This window comes from Haemaphysalis longicornis, unplaced genomic scaffold, assembly GCF_048455015.1.
Source record: "Haemaphysalis longicornis isolate Haplotype H1 unplaced genomic scaffold, Haemaphysalis longicornis Haplotype H1 scaffold_6, whole genome shotgun sequence".
Taxonomy (NCBI): Eukaryota; Metazoa; Arthropoda; class Arachnida; order Ixodida; family Ixodidae; genus Haemaphysalis; species Haemaphysalis longicornis.
The window spans coordinates 30,969,683-30,989,019 of NW_027526407.1; the positions used below are offsets into that span (position 1 = coordinate 30,969,683).

General features: G+C 46.8%; 1 protein-coding gene across 1 annotated transcript in view; it reads left to right on the forward strand.

Moving 5' to 3' along the window:
• The first annotated feature begins 42 nt into the window (after positions 1-42).
• The window catches only part of LOC144142429 (uncharacterized), a 31,963-nt gene continuing 12,668 nt past the window's right edge, over positions 43-19,337 (forward strand). The window contains exons 1-5 of the mRNA XM_077673934.1: positions 43-571; positions 5,312-5,408; positions 7,166-7,511; positions 10,262-10,549; positions 18,212-18,690. Of these exons, the coding sequence (XP_077530060.1) occupies positions 383-571; positions 5,312-5,408; positions 7,166-7,511; positions 10,262-10,549; positions 18,212-18,690 (1,399 nt within the window). The 5' untranslated portion in view covers positions 43-382. The remainder of the gene's footprint in view (positions 572-5,311; positions 5,409-7,165; positions 7,512-10,261; positions 10,550-18,211; positions 18,691-19,337) is intronic.

Here is a 19,337-nt window from a genome sequence, read left to right on the forward strand (position 1 = left end):
AAATTCAGTCCATCGCTTCGCAGGCGTCTGCGTATGGCCCTTTCCATCATGAAAAAGTTAATGCCACGAACCCAGACTCCTTAGAGCAAAACGGCAAAATGCGCTCATAGAACACCGACCGCTTCACGTCTTTCTGATAACGTGTGCGGTATCCCTTCCTCATGATGATTTGAGGGTGGTGCGCAAAGACACCGCTTCTTGGTCAATTCCGCGCACTCAGCAGTTCAAGACGGACGCAGAAGTGGTCTTGATACCATTCGGGCTATACGCGACGCTGAATGCATATTGTCGTACGCATAGGTTTGGTGGAGCCCTAGTTTTCAGGTCACTTTTGTTCAGCCGAGGCCAATCTTAAGACAGTACTGCGGTCGCACGCGGGAATATGGAGCAGCAAGGCCAGGACGAGGATGCTGGTGCACCGAAGGGATCGCGAAAGCGACGTGGAACCCCCAACCAGCCGACAACAGAAGCAAAAGCTGCAAGAGAAGATGAATCCAGTGATGTGCCCTCACAGCGTCAGCGAGAAGTGGGGGCCTCAGCGTCAGTGAGCACTTCGTCTGCAAAAGTTTACGTAAGTGTTCTCCAAAAAATATATTTTCGGGTGTTTAACGCGCAGAAGGACGCTTGGGGTGTGAGGCGCGCCGCTGAATATGTATTTTCGATGCATTTTGACAAGCTATGGACCTTAAATGTTGGCTGAAATATGAGCGAATGGACGTTCTCACTTTGCACCTGCGCAAAAAAGGCCTTTTATTTGTTTAATAATAGTCAAGACAACATTTGCTCGCAGGCGGTGTCTTGAGGGCCGTCAGACGGTACAATAAGCACATTACTTAAGCAAGATTCAGCGAAGTTTCAAAGAAAAAATGCCGCGTCTGACACTACTTCACCTTAAATTAACGTAACGTATCGTAAGCTAACGAAACATAACCTAACGAACACAAAAAATCATTAAAACACCGAGAACCTAAGCCATGAGCATTATAATTAAGTCTAGAGATGTAGTAAAATATAGGAGGCAAGAAGAGGGAGCTAAGACGTCACAACGTCACGCGCTCTGGGCTGTGTCAGCCCAGGCATAAAAATTCCCCGCATTTCCCCGAGGGGAAGAATGTGAAAGTGCGAATGCACGAGTTGAATTTGCGCGGTTCGGTAATGTTCGCGAAAGAGAGATCACACACACACACACAACTACAAAGAAAGAAAGATGCATTTATTCACAGACACCTATTTGTGTTGTCGTTGTACTTGATTGCTAGAGCGGATCTCAGCTTTGCAATTTCGTGTCAGTACTCCTTTAAGCGGGTGCATTAGCCCTTCTCACGCCCGATTCCTGGCCAATCCCCCACGTGGGTATGTGCCATGTCAACGGCCAGGCAGCGTGCGCCCATCTCCCCCCGTTGCCAAGGAAGACGAGGAGATTCCTGGCCAATCCCCCACGTGCGTATGCTATGCGGACATCGCCGGTGGACGCAGGTTCAGGGTCGCTTAAGAAGTGCATTCGCACTTAACGGGCCAATCCCCCACGTGGGTATGCTATGCGGACATCGCCGGTGGACGCAGGTTCAGGGTCGCTTAAGAAGTGCATTCGCACTTAAAATTCGAATGTCGGCGGACGACACTCTAGCCATGGGTGTAGCGCTGAGCTCGAGTGTCGTCGGTTGACACTCCAGACACTGCGTTTCTTCAAGCCAAATTTAAGAGCTTCTCTAAATATTTTTCGTCATAGCTCCAGGCAGTGGATTGATTGCAGCTACGGAAAGCCTTACTTTTGTTTGCCTTTAATAAAGGAAGGCAGTGCAGGCATTCTCAGATAATGAATGGCATAATAGAACTTGTTGTTGGGCTAGTTGGTTCATGTTTACAAGTGGAAACTTGAGCGCAAAAATTCGACAAAGACACAAAGACCAGACGGGAGTAGCGCTCACTTACAACTGTGTTTATTTTGCCGAAAGCATTGAAGTATGAGTCGACGGAGCCCATTATCACGTTTTTAAAAGATCCAAAAACGCTTGCTCTTTGCCACGCAAACATACCGAAGTGTCGCTAACACAATTGTCACCCATTTTCGTGATTTGATAAGCCTCCATTAATTCTCGCGCTGTCTTATCACGGCTTGTGCCTACATTCTTAATCTCCTGAAATAAAGGGGTGCATTTGCTGTAACTACACTCACTACAGTGGGTAGGCAAGTGTGCCCCCTTTGCGTTTGTTAGTGAAAGATAATGTTCCCTTGCACGGTCATTTACGCATCTTCCCGTCTGACCGATGTACTCTTTGCCGCATGTCAGAGGAATGCGGTAGACCACTCCAACTGCGCAGTCCACGTAATGATTAGCATGCCGCTTTTGGCAAGCCTGTTTCTTGTCCCCTTGGGCGCAAGTTCGTGAACATAGCTGCGCAAACTTTTTGGGGGCAGAAAACACAACGGGTACGTTGTGCCGGGTGGCGACTTTTTTCAAATTATGAGCCACCTGGTGGATATAAGGCACCACGGCCGCCATTTTTTCTTTCGTCACTGGCTCGGTTCTGCGGTCAGTTCTGCCCTTAAGCTTCTGGAGGGTTTCAACAACTGCGACTAGTACCCTGCAAGGGAATCCGGCTTTTTCAAGCCGAGTAACCTGTACTCTAAGCTTTTGTCTGCGGAATGGATGCAAGATTTCAGGAGAGATGACTGTAAGCATGACGCCGGTATTGCCCTCTTGATGGTCTTTTTTTACACTTTTTTACAGCATTTCTTACACTTCACTGTCACAGGAAAGCGCTGGCTGCAGCTGCTATCTGTGGGCGTTCGTCCCTTTGCGGTAAAAACATTCAACGTAGTAAGAAAAAAATCTCATCGCAATTATATTTTCAAAATACGTTCAAATAAACACACAAAAGATTGTCTGATATAGTTTTAGTTATTTACAATGCGTTTGCAAGAACAGTTACGGTTTGCAAGAACAGCTACTTAACCGGAAGTACGTCACGCTGAAACGGACGCAAAAGGGGCGTTTTCAAAACGGACAGTTACGAGATACCACCCCTGTACTCTCCTTGCCCCCGCAACGCGCATGCGCGCTGTTTCAACCAGGCGCCGTTAGGATGATCTAGTAGTAGATCGCTCACCGCACTCCCGTATTCCCGTTAGGTGGGACCGCCATAGTACAGTGGTGATCTCGCTAAAGGTGAACACGGGAGCGCGTGGCCTCCGGTACCATCAGAGCAGCCTACCGTGCCCAGCGCGAAACATCACGCATGCGCTGTGCATGCCGAGCGAGACTGCTTTCAGCGTGCGCACTGCGTCATCGGAGCGTCTGCGCGTCGTCTGCTATGTTTATCGCGCGTGTAGCGGTGGAGCCATCAGCCACTGTATGAATGAGTGGAAACTAGAATCCACATGAAATATGTTTCCGTGTCAGGGGTAATTCGTTCTTTAGCCCCAATACCATGGTTTCGGCACAGCACCGAAACTCGCCCTTTTGTTTCAAACAGACTCCATCAAAAGATCACGCAGATTTTAACAGCACTTTATTTTCGCAAGTGCTTACAAAAAGTATTTTAAATGCACATGGAAGCACGCAATTCAAGGCTTCGAAGGTGGTCACACAAAGTGGGCGCAGGCACTACGACCTTCATTCAATATGCGGGAGAAAATTATCATCCTTTACCTTTTTATATTTGGGCGTTTTCATGCAAGAATCCTGTAGTCGCGGATCAAAGAAGCAAGGTACCATTAGCATACGAGACGCAACATAGCAGACGACGAGCAGACGCTCCGATAACGCGATGCGCGCGCTGAAAGCAAAATATCGCTCAGCCCGCACAGCGCATGCGTGATGGTTCGCGCTGGGCACGCTAGGCTGCTCTGATAGTACCGGCGGCCACGCGCTCCCGTGTTCACCCTTAGCGAGATCACCACTGTACCTGGCGTTATAGGGCCATACAGGCAAAACACAAGTTTCTTTATTCGAACGATTTAGTGCTTTATAGGGCCCTAGGCGCGTGTGGGGCTGCAAACGATGCTTTCTTTATTCACTGAAAAATTAAATATTTCAGGTCAAAATTTCAATTCTCCCGCTAAATCGTGCTTTCGTGACGCCGACATTGACGTATAAGAGCAGGGCTGTCAAACTAAATGTAGCCTGCTGATCAGGTTTCTACCATCTCACAGGCACTCGTTTATCTTGCTTATCGCCCACTTCCATAGCTTGCGCTGCAATACTGCTGAAATGCCAGTGTTCGCACTTGGCTTCTTTTGTTTGCACTTGCTTGTTCGCACCTGCCGAACTTTTATTGCCATTCGTTTCCTAAATCTTATCTTCGTCTTCGTCTCCTAAATAAATCTTCGTCTCCTAAAACTAATCGTTTCCTAAAACTTAAGCTATGACTCGGCAAACATGGTCTTGTAAGCGACCGTGCCGCTTGTGTCAGTTGGTCAGTGTTTCAGACAGGTCCAACGCGTCCGACGGCTGTATGTCAGCAGGCAAAGTGCCGCAACAATTGCTTCGGTGATTACGTGTTCGTTCGTAACTTAAATTGTTCACCTCACAATTGTCACTGCTAGAAGAATGTGCCCTAAATGTAAGCGCAAATAGCTAGTTCGGCAAGCTTATAAGCCCTGCATAATTTGCGTTTGCTTTTGCCGGCCTCAGCCAATCCCAAAGCGGGGGCATATGACATAATAGGTTCTGTTGCGGGAAATGAGGTAGTGGGTCGAATGGCCATTCCCTTTTTAACACGAAAGTGTTTTATTCCGGTATTCACGAAGATTTCACTCACGTCATATCCGTCAGGGAAGGGACGCAGTACAACGAAGCAAGTGACCCGTACAGGGTGCACCCCTGCATACAGGGTCTTTTTGTGGGGAAGCATCCTTTACTACTAAAATAGCACGTTATATTCAAGGTTGTTCGTTTTCGGGTTTTATGTTTTGACACGAACGTGTATTATGCCGGGATACACCAAGATTTCACGGACGTCATACCCGTCACTGAAATGACACCTGTACACCTTTGCCGAAGGGACTCGCCAGCAGGACTTCGCTCACCAAGCACACTCAAAAGACAGCCGCCTACCCGCAAATCATGCTCAGCTGCAGATTTCGCTGCACATTTCACTTTCGTGTTGTACCGATTCCTGTGACAATGGAAACGGTAAAAGTTTTTCCTAATTATGTATGTTATTTGAGCGATGTTCACGTTAAAAGTGGTGCCAGTATGATTCTAACGAGGCACTCTCTCGGATGAATCAAACGTGTTTTCTCTGCATGTCCCCTTCAAAGGCTGCTATTAGCTTGTTCAGTTATTCAATAAACTTCGACTTATAGGACACTGGGGACGAAGAAGAAATGCGCCAAGGCTTAGAACAAGAGAAAAAGGAAGAACCTGCTACTTCGGTGCCGGCCACTGCTCCCCTAGACATTGGTAAGAGAAGTAATGTTGTTTTTGCCTGTGGCAAGGGGCAGGGCAGCTATGCCGCCCTCTACCATCTCTTTTGGCATTCAGTGACAGGAAGTGCAAAACATTCGTGTCTAGGCGTACATTTGTGGCGAGTGGCACATGCAATGGTTATAGAACACGCGAACAAATGCGTTAATTCCGGTGTTTGGACATGAACTGCCTTGGCGATAGTCGTTACAAGAACTGATTCGTAAGGCCCAATATCGTATCTTTGTCTTAACGTGGGCCTAGTGTACGACGAAGATTACAGTACTGAGATTGTGCTTCCTGGTACTTGCAGGAAAATAAATTAAAGAGCCTTACAAGTAATTTCGTCGATCGTAGTCGTAGAACCACTAAGTATGGGACACCCCTTAGCATTCCCTCTGGTGGGGTGACTGCAAATGCCTTTGTGTTCAATTGCCAAACGTGTGCTTTCATTTCTGTTGGCCTTTTATATTCGTCTTTGCCCCGCCTTCCATTTTTTAAACAATTCACATATTTACCCACTGAACTTTTTTTTGTTGCCGGGTCGTCTCACATCCTTCAATTAAATTAGCCTTGCTGCAGTTCGCGGTAACTACGCAATAGATCACTTCTTCTTATAGTCCCATGGTTTTTCTTAACTGAGACGACTGTACCTTGCCCTTTTGTTACATATTTTTCTCTTTTAATGTGAATAGTGCTTTCTTTTCGGGCCACATCCCTTGGATTTTGTCAGTTATGGCTGTAGCCATTCTTGCCCACTCGGGCAGCCGTTATTCACGAATGTATTATTGTAGAAATTTATTTTTCTCCGCAATTGTGCCATCGACATTCTTTCTGAATTCTTTCTTGCGATAAATTGCTTTTTCTTTGTTTCTAATTCCTAGTGTTGTGAAGCGGACTCGTTAGATCCTAATACTCACCATTCCAGCCTTATAACCTCAAGCGAGTATAACCGTCAGATAATGAATGAAAATTGAGTTCGCAACCCTGCAAACAAAATTTAACGGCAAACAAATTGGTGTACAATCGCCATACCCATACCAAGTTCTTTTTTTTCAAGTCGGTCAGTCACTGTATCAAAGTTCCCGTAAACGTTTGTAGTGACATTCTTTCACCTGTGGTTCGTTGCACAGCCCACTGCGCTATTGCCATTTTATGGTCTTTGTAAGTGAAATTTGTCGGCAACAAGAATTTTGACCCAGCTTCTGGAGTTTGTAACGCTTTAAAAATAAGAGCTCTTAACGCGAGCTTTTCGTAATGTCATGACAGCGTTAGCCTGTAAAAGCATAGTGCGCGGTATACTTAGATGCTATTTATTTGCAGAACTGAAAGAATGCGTCACCTGGCTTCCGAAGACGATGATTACATCTGACATATTTTAGACCGTATTTAAACGTATTGGCATACAGGAACATATAAAACATGAAATACGTCTTCCGATACCGCGACAAAAATGTCAAGTGAGAAGTATGAGAACTACTACGCAAAAATACGTAGAATGTGCAGGTCTTCTAAAAATAACACTAGACAGGTTGATGCTATCGCCTAGCCAGTAACAATAGTCATTGGTTAGTGCTCATATCTCTACAGTCAGTAATATTGAGCCACCCAGTATCTTAACATACCTCAGTGTTTATACCGTTGTATAATTAACCATATGGTTCGACAACACTTAACTATTTCCATATAAAATGTGTAGCTCGTATAAGCTATCTTGTGACGTGTAGTATGCATATGTTTCGGTGCACTTCCAGAGAGTCCACAGACCTCGACGACCTCGACCAGTAAAGGGCCTAGTGCGACTTGCACTGGCACACCATCACCAGCTACAGCCGCTGATGTTCCATCTACGAGCTTCGGTGTCTACAGAGGGCACCCAAGTCGAATCGCTGCAATGACCGAATGCAGACAGCCGTCTACGGACAGTGCAACCACCACTTCGAGCACTGACAGCAGCTCCATGGCCATGACGCTCGAGTCAGATGACGAAGCGGACACGGCGGTATTACCTCAAGAGGGCTCGATCCCTGCTCACGCCATCGAAATGGGTGGCCTCAACATCGGCAATCAGAACCCGGCGTTGACCACAGAACCAGAGCGGTGAGTAGTGGGCGTTAGGTGGAAACTAAGGGGAAACCGAGGGGTGTCGTCGGGATCGCAGTCGGAGGACGTAGACATTTATTGGCCGTAAGTGCTGATGGTAGGGCACTGGCCCGGTGGAGGGCATCCATATTCCGGGATACCCAGGCTGCGTCTTGCCGTTCAGGCCCTCTTTACCAGTTCTTGCTGGTGTTAAAGGTATGGACAGAGGAGCCATCCACTGCTCAAAAGTTAGGAAGGGAATTGGGGGAGTTTGGAGTTTGTTGGCACTCCCATACCTGGTGGTACAGGGTGACGGGCATTGGACATAAATAGCGAAGGGAGGGATACTAAGTTGGGTAGATGGAATATAGGAGGGTGCCGTGGGGATAAGAATTGGTCTGCAATCGCCGAATAGTGGTGGCTTCCACGATACTCATCCACCCTGGCTTGTCACATGATTGAGCGCTTATTAAGGAGGAACTTTACGGGGAACAACTGGTATCTAAACGGCAGCATTTCATTGGGAACAGTCCGGTTTATCTTTTCAAGTAATGTGTTTCATCTGCACACCTGTTCCTCGCCTCAAGAAATGTGTGAAAATGTAGAAGCAGAACTGGAAAAGAAACTTTCCCATGATATGGGTCGTCTTGTCGTAGTGGAGTTCCGCAGCTTAGCCAAGGATAACTCACGTTCGCACCATATTCCACCCTGAACTTTTTACCTATGCAACACACGTCCTCTAAAAGCCCAGAATATTTTCACTGTTGGACACACAAAAACCACGTATACTAAAAAGAACCGCTTGTATCTATTTTAAATATGCTTGTCTACACTGCTGCAACACGAGTGAGGTGCCCTACAAACCAATCCCCATGGGATAACGTGTCCCGGCCGGCGAACTCAGGCATAAAAAGCTCCTTCATTCTTTGTTGGTTATGTATCGGTCCTTCTATTTGTATTTCAAACTTAATTAGTGGCGTTTTCTCTGATATTCAGCAGTTAAAGGGCAATATTTAACTTAATTCAATTCAATCAATTCAATTCTTTTTTCTTTTCCTTTACCCGCCGAGGTGGATCAGTGGCTAAGGCGTTCTGCTGCTTAGCACGAGGTCCCGGGTTTGATTCTCGGCCGCGGCGGCCGCTTTTATGATGGGTGCGAAAAGTAAAAACGCCAGTATGTACGAGATTTCGGCGCACGATAAAGATCCCCATGTGGTCAAAATTAATCCGGAGCTCTCCATTACGGCACGCCTCATCGCCTGCGTTGCGTCGGCGCGTTAAATCCTACAATCAATCAATCTTTGCTTTCTTTTGGTAGGAGGGAGCTGGAGGTAAAAGCTTTGGACCCGGCTTGAGAGGCTCCAGCCCGGTATACATTGGCATCAGTACCGGCGGTGCGACACTCGTCATACGTAAAACGTAATTGAAATAACCATATACAACAAAAAAACCTGCACATAACAAAAAATTTCAATATACATATCGTAAGCAGAACTGCATAGAACTGTTCTTATGATAATACATTATGTTGCTGACAAAATATCGAAGGCATATACAAATATAGGCGTATTAAACACTCTTGCTTTTAACCAAAAGATCAGGTGCTTTCTCTGCAACAAAAAAAAGGTATTGAGCATCAGAATTAAAAATCATGCTGAGGAATCCAAGAAACACACTGATGTCCAAAGAAAACTTGAGCTCAAACGGTGCTACACAGTTGATGGCAATGCAATCTAGTATGCGAGTTGGGATGGCAAGTTACATCAAAATTTTGAGTATACCCTGTTAAGCAGGACCGGCAAACTATAGGTTAGCGATTGTGTGCCATAAGTGGTTCGCGAAGTCCGTACAAACCATTTCTCTGCATGCCTTGTGGGGCGTGTTGGACGTTTTCCTGTCAATTTCGACATACATGTAATGTGGTCATTTTTATTACTGAACGATCTATACGTTATTAGTACCCGGAAGTTATATAATGAAAATACAGAAGGAATGTCATATTTTAGAAAAAGTTGGCTGGTAGACGAAGGGAAGGGTACGTTTGAAATGCACCGAATATCTCTTGCATTAGAAACGATTTCTTGCATAATAAGGATAAAATATTGACGAGCAAAGCACGTTATCTACCCACACGACGCTAATTCCGCCACTATTTTGTCTTCCTGAAATTCAGCATGTTTTGAATATTCAAAGATTCAAAGATTTTATTTCCTCAGAAGTACGAGGAGGCAGGCTGGGACTAAAGGCTACAAAGCCTGACAGAGGCCCCAGCCTTCTTTGGTACAGTACAATGATGAGGCAAAAACAAAAGCTAGAAATTCTAATGTGAGTTACCAAAATACAAGCAACATGTAGAGCACAAGACATTACAGAACAATATGGCAAAGGTACAGTGTATCGCAGATACATAAAAACAACTTTTTTACTTTCTTGTATCAAAAACGATTAAATTGTGTACCTTATGCGAATGTTCATTTTAACTGTTAAATTCTACAAAACATCACTTTTCAGGAGCAGCCAAAGGGAAACGGCTTGTTAAAGGCTTTGCCTCTACCGTTGTATCCTTGAGTTTAATCGCCTCGATCAAAAGCAACAAACGCGTTTTTCCAAAACATCCAGCGTCGAAGCCTAAGGCCATTAAAGGTAAACTTGCGGGACATTAAAAATTTCTCAAAACTTAATTTTTTTTCCCCTCTGTAACTTTTTCGTATGGTTTGGAGCTTACGCAGTCACAAAAAATAGCATGTTCTTTTACTTCTGCCCCGCAGTTCCCGCTGTCAAGACAGCGCCCTTGATAAGAAACGGAAGAAGAGGTTCGACGCCTGCAAAAAGTGCACGGAAACAGTCAAGGATATTCTAGAAACAGTCGCGTCTTGCTGTCGTGGAGAAGCGGAGAGCATCCCTGGCGCTTCCGGAGCGTCTCAACCTTCAGGATCGGCAGAACCTTCACGTGCTCAACTGTCGCCGACCCGACCTGGACCACACAAAATGGCTGCCGCTGACAAGCCTGACACAGCGCCACCTCATCCGGTGCAAATGATGGCGAACCCTTCCAGGTAATGGGGAGTGCCTTTTGGCACCCCATTCAATTATATCAACCATTTTACAATACCGTAAATCAAGGGGAGAGGGGTGGCACTACATAATTCTTAAAATAAAACCATTAAAAGCAGAACCAGCGCTAAATGCCGAATAACAAGGTCACAAACTGGAACAGCGCTATGTCGGTCAGTGCTATCGTTGTTGTTGTTGTTTATTATTGGCGCATACCCAATCAGGGGATCGGCCAAACATCAGTTGTTAATCCGAATGAGATTCAAAGAAAATTAGAAAATTAGAATTATTCAAAGAAAATTAGAAAAATTTGGAAGCTTCTCTTTTCCTTGTGTTGGAGGAATTGAGTTTGGAATTTGGTCAATATTGAAACAAAAAAAAGGAAATAAATAAATAATTAAATAAAGAAAAATAGGAAAAGGAAGAAGGAGGAGGTACAGGAGAAGAATAATAAAAAATATTCAGAAATCAATGCTTTTGGAGGGCTCAGGTGAGGAGCGAGAACAAGATACAAATTACGTTTTAAATCTTTTGGAATTTTCTATGGAGCGCAGAAGAGCAGAACAAACATCCCGGCGGCAATATCCCGTTTCTGAGGCCCCAAATGATAAAAGAGCCGGCACTGATAATACCAACCCCAGGCGATGAAGCGGCACTTCAAGGTGCTGACGTCTGAGGCTTGAAAATCGCCGACATGACAAAAGGAAATGGTCGACAGACTCTTCTTCATTACAGTAACTGCACATGGCAGTCTGCGCCAGACGAGACCTGTAGAGGTATCTGTTCAACTGGGGCACGCGACATCGAAGGCTCGTTACAATCGCCTCCAGGTCGCGTGAGGGGCACCAATCCGTATTCCAGGAGAATTTTAGATGAGAAAAATCTCGCATCGACAATAAGAGTGATTCGTGCTGCCCTTGCAGCTTCAACGATCTACGGAATCTTACGGCGGCTAATAAAGGCGTTGTCTCAATGACATCGACAACACGCCCGGAGAGTGCTACCCTTGCCAGTGAATCTTCGGTTTCATTAAAGGTGATTCCCGCATGCCCAGGGACCCAAAGAAGGTCAATTTCAGTAATATGCTATCTCTCTGTAACCTTCTTTTTCGTCGTTGGTTGGCGCTGGTAGAGTGAAAGAGTGGCGAGTTGGTACTTTATGAGGTACCAACTCGCCCCATCGTCCGTGTTAATAATAAAAAACACCTTCAATACTTCTCTCCGAATGTGTCCGCTTCGTAACGGCTATACCGTATTTATTCGACCTCAAGCACACCCCCTTTTCCCCATGATCACAATGCCCAAAGTAAGGAGGGGTACTTGGGTTTGAAAAATCTAACCCCCTCCCCCCCCCCCTCCCACCCTCCGCAGACACACAATTTCGTGGTAGTAGCAAAATGAGACAGGCGCAATAAATGCTTTATACAGTAAACCTTAAAAACGTAGGCTGACCGTGAATTCACCGCTTACGTCTAATACTCAGTATCTCTCCCCACCACCTGAGTGTGTAGCCCTGCTTGAGCCGCTACTCTTCTTCAAACATTTCTTTTAAATGACTCAAGATCAATGAAAGGCTCAATAGCAGCGAGAATGCGCTGTTGGTGGCCTGCCTAGGCCGTATTAAAACTATATCCTGAGCAAGGCCCGCTTCCTCGCAGAAAAGGAGTCCCTAGATTCGCATGCAAACCTTTTTTCGAACTGTTTTTTTTTTCTGAAAGTACGGGGGGGGGGTGCTTAAAATCGGGGTATGCTTAGAATCGCAAAATGCGTTATATTTGAAGCTCACGCACTTTTTCCTTCAAATTTACGGAGTCGCGGCTTACTGTGGTTACAACGCCAATATTGTAGGAGGTGTGACGGCTGTCAAGAAACCAAAGGGGGCGGAAGGGGCAGTTCGGCTGGCTTCGCTCAAAAATTTCTTTCTAGGCTATCGGGGAACATTTTAATGACAGGCAAAAAACTTCAAACTTTCGCTTTTGTTATGACCACCCTTAGAAGGCAATATTGGGATAGCTGGTGAAATATTCTCACGCAAATGGGAAATTTAATACATACCTACATAGAACCTTACATAATAAAAGGCTTTAAGCAAAACTGGTTTTCACGTACGGACGTTGTGAATTTTTCTCTCACTGGTGAACGTTTCAATAACAGGGGTACAAAATGCGCTCCCCAGTAGCATGCGCTGTACGGGGGTAGTTAAGATAGCGTATGATAAAGGAGGTAACCTCCCCGAATATCCTTGGAGAAACGTCGAAGTATTTCTACCTCAGTTTACTGCCTGTATTTTATGAACGCGTATCACCACCCCACATTTAGAACTAGGTACTATTTTTTATTACCCGAAGGTGTTTAAGGAGTACTGACACGAAATTTCAAAGCTGGGATAACTACGTAAAAGGCCTTGTTTTCATATGAAGATATCTTCCAGCAAGTTACAACAGTAACCGCTCAGTAGAACATATTTCAAATTCATTTCAATATTTGCGCGCACGAGACAGCTCAGAACGGATCCCCTTTCGCAATCGGCATCAGTATGACGCTATCTGCTCCTCCTGGCCCAAAACTGCCTACATGAGGGCTCCCGAGAGAAAGAGACAGATATAGAGAGACAGACATAGGGAGAGAGAGAGAGAGCGAGAGAGAGAGTAAGATAGAGTAAGAGAGAGAGACGGAGAGAGACGGAGAGACAGACACAGACAGACAGACAGACAGACAGAGAGAGAGAGAGAGAGAGAGGGAGGGAGGGAGGAACAGAGAGAGAGAGAGAGAGAGAGAGAGAGAGAGAGAGAGAGAGATCACTTTATTTTTTCAACCAAGTTGGCTAGGAACTCTTGGTGGCTCCCGGCTGAAGGCTGGCGGTGACAGTGGCGGCTCGGTCAACCAGAAGCTGCACCCCCCGGTTTCCAGCTGCCCAGCGCGTCCTGCCACTGCTCGACGCTGGAGATGGGGGAGAATGGGTTAAGTGGACAGGCCAACATGGCGTGGGTTAGTCTGTCCAGGGAGTCACAGAGGGGACAGTTGGGTTATAGTGTATATAATGTATATAGTGTATAGTGTATGTATAGTGTTGGGTAATAAGTACTGGGTGAAGGGAACTCGGAGGGATAGATCTTGTGGAGGAGGGAACGACTGGCGAGGGAGGTGGTGTGAAGGAGTCGCCAAAGGTGCTCCTCAGCGTTGGTGAGGGATGTGTAAGCAGGGGGATAGCGGTGGCGGGAGAGGCGGTAATGCTCCGTGACTTCTTGGTACGAGAGCAGTCGACCGCAGGCCGACCGAGCGCCGTGGTAGGGAGCAGGAGCGAGCCCAGCACGGCTGGTGAGTTCTCGTGCTGCTTTGTGGGCCGCCTCGTTGCCTCCCACCACTGCGTGGGCCGGGGTCCAGACGATGTCGACTGAGAAGTGTCGAACTACTACTACTGGTTCGGTTTGAAAAAGGAAAAGAAATGGACTAATTATAATTTCGAGCCCACCTGGGGGCTCACCGGCATACAACCCAGTCCGGGGGTAGGGAATATAGAAGGGGGTGAATAGGATAGGGTAGAGAAAAGGAGATAGGTAAAGAGAGAAAACAGAAAAAGTTAAGGCACCCCCGAGGAAAAGAAGGGTTGCCACAGTCACTGCGACCACCGTGCACTGAACACATCACAAACACAGGTCCTGGCGTCATGCTGCGCCCGGGAGAAGTTCTCGACGGGAGCGGTGAAGCGTAGAGGCGAGGCTGTCGTCAAAAGACGATAGCCTTTATCGACTTTTGCCAAGTAAATGCCTCCCTTCACTTTCCCGCTCACCTCTCATGATGTCTAGTACAACATGTTGTTGGGCTAGTTGGTGCAGCATTATGACAGTAGAAAAAACTGCGCGTAAAAGACAGGACCGTGACAAGTGGACAGGACAAGCGCAGACTCACAACAGTTGTGAGTCTGCGCTTGTCCTGTCTACTTGTCACGGTTCTGTCTTTTACGCGCAGTTTTTTCTACTCTCATGTTCCTCTTGCGTCGCGCTCCCAAGGTAAAGACGCCAAAAGTTTTGCTTAAATCGTTTTAAATTTCCCGCGTTCCACTGCTCCAAACCGGGTGTCTCGATGCCAACGCTGCCGTACGCCGAAGACGCGTGTGAATCGAGGCGCCCTAACCGCGTTTCCCTAAACCACGTGCGTTCCAAGCAAAACGTGGAACCTATCTAGTGGAACTTTTCGAAAATCTTGCCACTTGATTTCTTCAAATGCCGCCAGAAGCTATATGGCGCGGGCGACACCAGGTGACGGCGGAGTGATATTTTTGTCTTCAGTTGAGGTATTTAATCCCGCCAAAATCAAATATGTACGATTTTTTATAAAGGAATGCTGCAAATATCACTTCTGTATTAATTTGTTGTCTGATATATGCGCAATGTCTTGTTGTTCTTCAACAATATTGACAAGTATGAACATTACACCGGACCTAGACGGGCACATTTAGATGTGACTATATAAGACTATTGCACAGGCATTGTTTTACTTTAGCCGGGTGGCTGAATCGAGTCACGGACAGACACAGACATACAGACAGACCAAAGTTTATAGGTTTAAGTAGCCCAGGGAAGACTATCGTCTTTAAAACAAGTCCTGGCGTAATGCTGCGTCCGGTAGAAGTCCCGTTGGGAACGGTGAAGCGTAGAAGCGAGGCTGAGTTGCGCTGCGTCGTGCACGGCGGCCCGAAGTGAGGGGAGCTTGCTAGGTGAAAATCCAGGCAGATGAGCGGTTACTGGCAAGCGGGAGCCGGCGCTCGACGGCCCCACGCAACAGAGCGCGCGCCGCCCAAAACAATCACCCATGGTCGCGACGCGTGGCCGGCATAATCGCGATACCGCCCCGGAAGCGCAGGAGCGAACGAAAAACACTTCCGCAACCCACGACGACCGAGGCCAAAACTCCTGAGAAGTGGTCAACGCGCTAGCTGCGGTTGGTGCGCGCTGTTCCGCCGTGTGTACACGCCAGTTCTTTGGGACTCACGTCATGCTGCCAAGCGTGGAGACGGTGGAAAGCGCAACCGGTCTAGCCACGCAAACGATCGTCCTCACCGGAAGTGGTGCGACGAAAACGGTGACGTCACGAGCGTCCTCTGCAGTGGTGGCCATCTCGGTTTTCGTTTACTTGAAACCGAAACCGACACAAATAAGCGAGGCTGTAGATAATTATGCTGCTACCGACCGTCTAATGTGCTGCAGGCTTGGCACTAATGAAATAACAGTAATTAAATTACAGTAATTAAATTATTTTTTTCTGTAAGGAGTATTGTAATTACTTTTGAGTGCTGGTAATTCAGTTATGTAATAAATTACTTCAGGTCAGTTTTTTATGGAAATTACTCCTTACTTTCCCAGTTACTCTTGACTAAGATGTACCGTGTCCGCTTCTCTTAAGGCATAAAACGTTGATCGAGCAAAGTTTACCAAGTGCAGTTTCAATGCCCAGAGAGACTCTGGGCATTGGAACTCTACGAACGCGAAGGAAACAACGCTTCGATGAGAGCTCTGCCTGCTTTCTCGTGCCTGTTCGTTTCCTTTTTATGCGTTCCGGGAATGCCTTGGCGACAGTTAGGCGAGTTAACCAAAAGCGCGCAGGTAGTGTTCAAGGCTTCGTTACGCTGGTCACTGGTGCAAGCCGGCTGTTATGAGGCGTGTTTTTTTTTTTTTTTTCGTCCGGCTTCGATAAGCACGGAAGCACGGGAACCATTTGAGGTGTAATCAAGATATCTAACATATCAATGTATAGCGATGTAAATAGACTGTACATAAGTTGGTGTATATCAAGTATTTTTGAGATTACACTCATATACATATACAGTGCAAAGAAAGTGTGAGTTGGTAGTGTACGGGGGATGAATTTTTGTTGAAGTAATTTCAAAGCAATCTCGTTACTTTTGAAAAGTAATAGTATGTAATAGTAATGTAATGTACTGTAATGTAATGGAGAGTTTTAGGAGTCCGTCTGTTCCTTTGGTTACGTTGTTACCGGGTTAACCGGGACCCGCCTGCGCCAGCGCGCGTAGAAGGGTGAGGAGGAAGGGCGAGGAGGCGCGGACATGGCGAAGCCAGGCCAGCGGAACTAATCCCCCTACTGTGACAAATGCCCAAGTACCCAGACGGGTCCCGGTCAACACGCTAAATACGCACCGGACGGAACGGACGGACTGCCAAAACTTTCTATTGTAATATTAATGTAATGGTAATGTAACGTAATAGTAATGTAATGTAACAGCAATGTAATAGTAACAGTAATTACTTCCGGCCACCTGTAATTTCTAATGCAATTTAAGTACATTTAGGATCATTCTACGAAAGTAATCCGTAAAGTAATTTAAATTACTTTTTAGAAGTAATTTTGCCCTCTATGATGTGCTGTATAAAGCAGACTCGGTAGTAGAGAATGTGGCTTCCTCCATTTTCTTGAAGAGCAGGCCCGGCGGGAACTTGAACGAGCGGCGAAGACGAGTGAGCGCCCGGCTGCTGAGTCGCGTTCGATCTCCGAGGCACGAGTACAGTGGCTATGCACGAGGCAAAGCGGACGCTGATGATGATTGTGGTTCTGATGATGATGACGGTGGTGTCACTACAGTGCCAATCTATGATTACTGGGCTCGTAGGCACTCGTACTCACAGCGGCGAAAAAATACGAAATTTTTATGTCGGTGCTGCATAACCCCCACCCCCTACGTGTATTCGGTGCAACGTGTGCAGACGACGCCAGTCGACACGAGGCAGCTGAAACCGGTTGCGTAGGCTTATATTGGTGCTAGTTGGTGCTGCATAGCTAATGCCCTCATCCCCTTCTTCAAAGTTAAGCCTATTTTCCACACTACCTAACCACTTCTGTGTCACTGCTGTGGAAAAGTGAAAGCTTCAGGCATCGTCCGCCATGACGAAGGAACGGTTCTGGTGTGGTTTCCAAGTGTTACAAACCCGAATTTTCGGAACTCAGCCCATAAAGCTTCATGAAAAATAGCTGCCGACAGGCCCTCTTAAATTTGTGTCCAGCTATTATCCTGTTGTCTCGGTATCTTCAATGCCAAGCATTTATACGGGCGCTGGCCAATTTTATGCTCTGATGCGCCCGCCCGACTGTCGCCACACCTGATAAAATTGCTTTGTGTTTATGCCCCTAAACCTCACGTGTTGCCTTGGTCTGTTCCCACCGCCTCGGAGTCGCCATAGAGTTTCACACTAATATACACTGGAGGGAAATCTGGCGCCACTATCTACGGGCGCCGCGCTTAGGTGAGCGTTCCGTCATGTTCCGCGCAGGCACTTTCCACTTGTCCTTGGTATGGCTCACGAACAGGCTGAAAAGTTGGCTCTGGATGCAAAAAGCAATATATTTACTGTAGAAGGTTGATTGGTTCATCAAATTTGTTTTGTTGTTATAAAATTAAACCTGCAGAAAGATTAATTATGTAGAAGCTTCGTGCACGATGAACAAGAAATGTTACCCTTTTTTTGTTGATGTTGGCTTCGAGACAAAAAAGAAGCCATATTACTATCTTATCAAAGTAGGCGAGGAACGTCGCTATCAGCAATGGCGCCACCCACGGCGGCGGCCCCTCGAATTAGCGCGAGACTTCTCTCTAGTATATATTAGTATGAAACTCTATGGGTGCCGCCAAGACTTCCCTCTTGTTCTTCGCAGGCCATCCTTCCTCATGCTTCCCAGGGCCGCCTGCGCCTCTACGTCAGGTGCGACGTCAAGGCCGTCAGGCAGTGCAGGACCCAGCCGGTCACGGAGACAGCCTTCCTCAGCGTCAAGTGCAAACTTGGAACTGTACAAGCTCAGTAAATTCCTCCACGAGAAACAGCCAAACCTCTTTCCAACACCAACAGCCGCCTTCTTCTCAATCGTGCAACTTCGATCCCCCAAAGATACTCCGTCTGCTGGCTCCACCGAGGACCCTGGGGCAGAGGTTGACCTGAATGCTATCTGCACGCATACCGACCAGAACGACTGCTGGCTGCTGCGGTGTCAGCAGGAGCTGAACACGGTTCTTGTGCCGTATGGGCTGGAAATTGCGCAACTACACATGCGCACTTACACGCTTCGACATGTGGGCGAAGACCCCACCGAAGCAGTGCTGCCAGAGGATATAGATGGCTTGAACACACCGGAAACACGTAAGTTCCGCATACCAACGCTGCCATTCGGTGCATGCTGCGGCAATGCTCTCTTAATATAGAAACGTGAAAGCGCCTTTGTTTAGTTTATATCACAACACAATAGAATAATCGCACATCGCCACGCCGTGAATGATGCCGAGGGTGCGAAGCACTGGGACGCAAGTTGTGTATTGCCTGTGTGATGAGCGTCATCGTCCGTGCGTGATGATGCACTCCTAGTTTTAAATGATTTTGAGAGGCAGTAAATGCACTGTAAATGACAAGCACAACGACAATTCGCGTTCCAGTACTTCACAACCGTGGCATCATTCATGGCGTGAGATGTGATTTTATTGGCCCGTGGGATGAATTGACGCGAATTATTCGCCATTAAATGCATTATTGAATAGACAAACGTGTGCAGTGTATATATAGTGTTTTATTGACGGTATTGGTGGTACGTTGTGACGAGTTCCGGGTTGCCTTTCCCCTTCACGATCATCGCCTTGAAATCGCTGTCGTGCAGAGACAGTGGTTTTTCGAGCGGGGCTAGATTGCAGTTGGACGAGGTCGCGGGTTCGAATCCCGGCCGCGGCGGCCGCTTTTCTGATGGAGGCGAAAAGCAAAAACGCCCGTGTGTACGAGATTTCGGCGCACGATAAAGA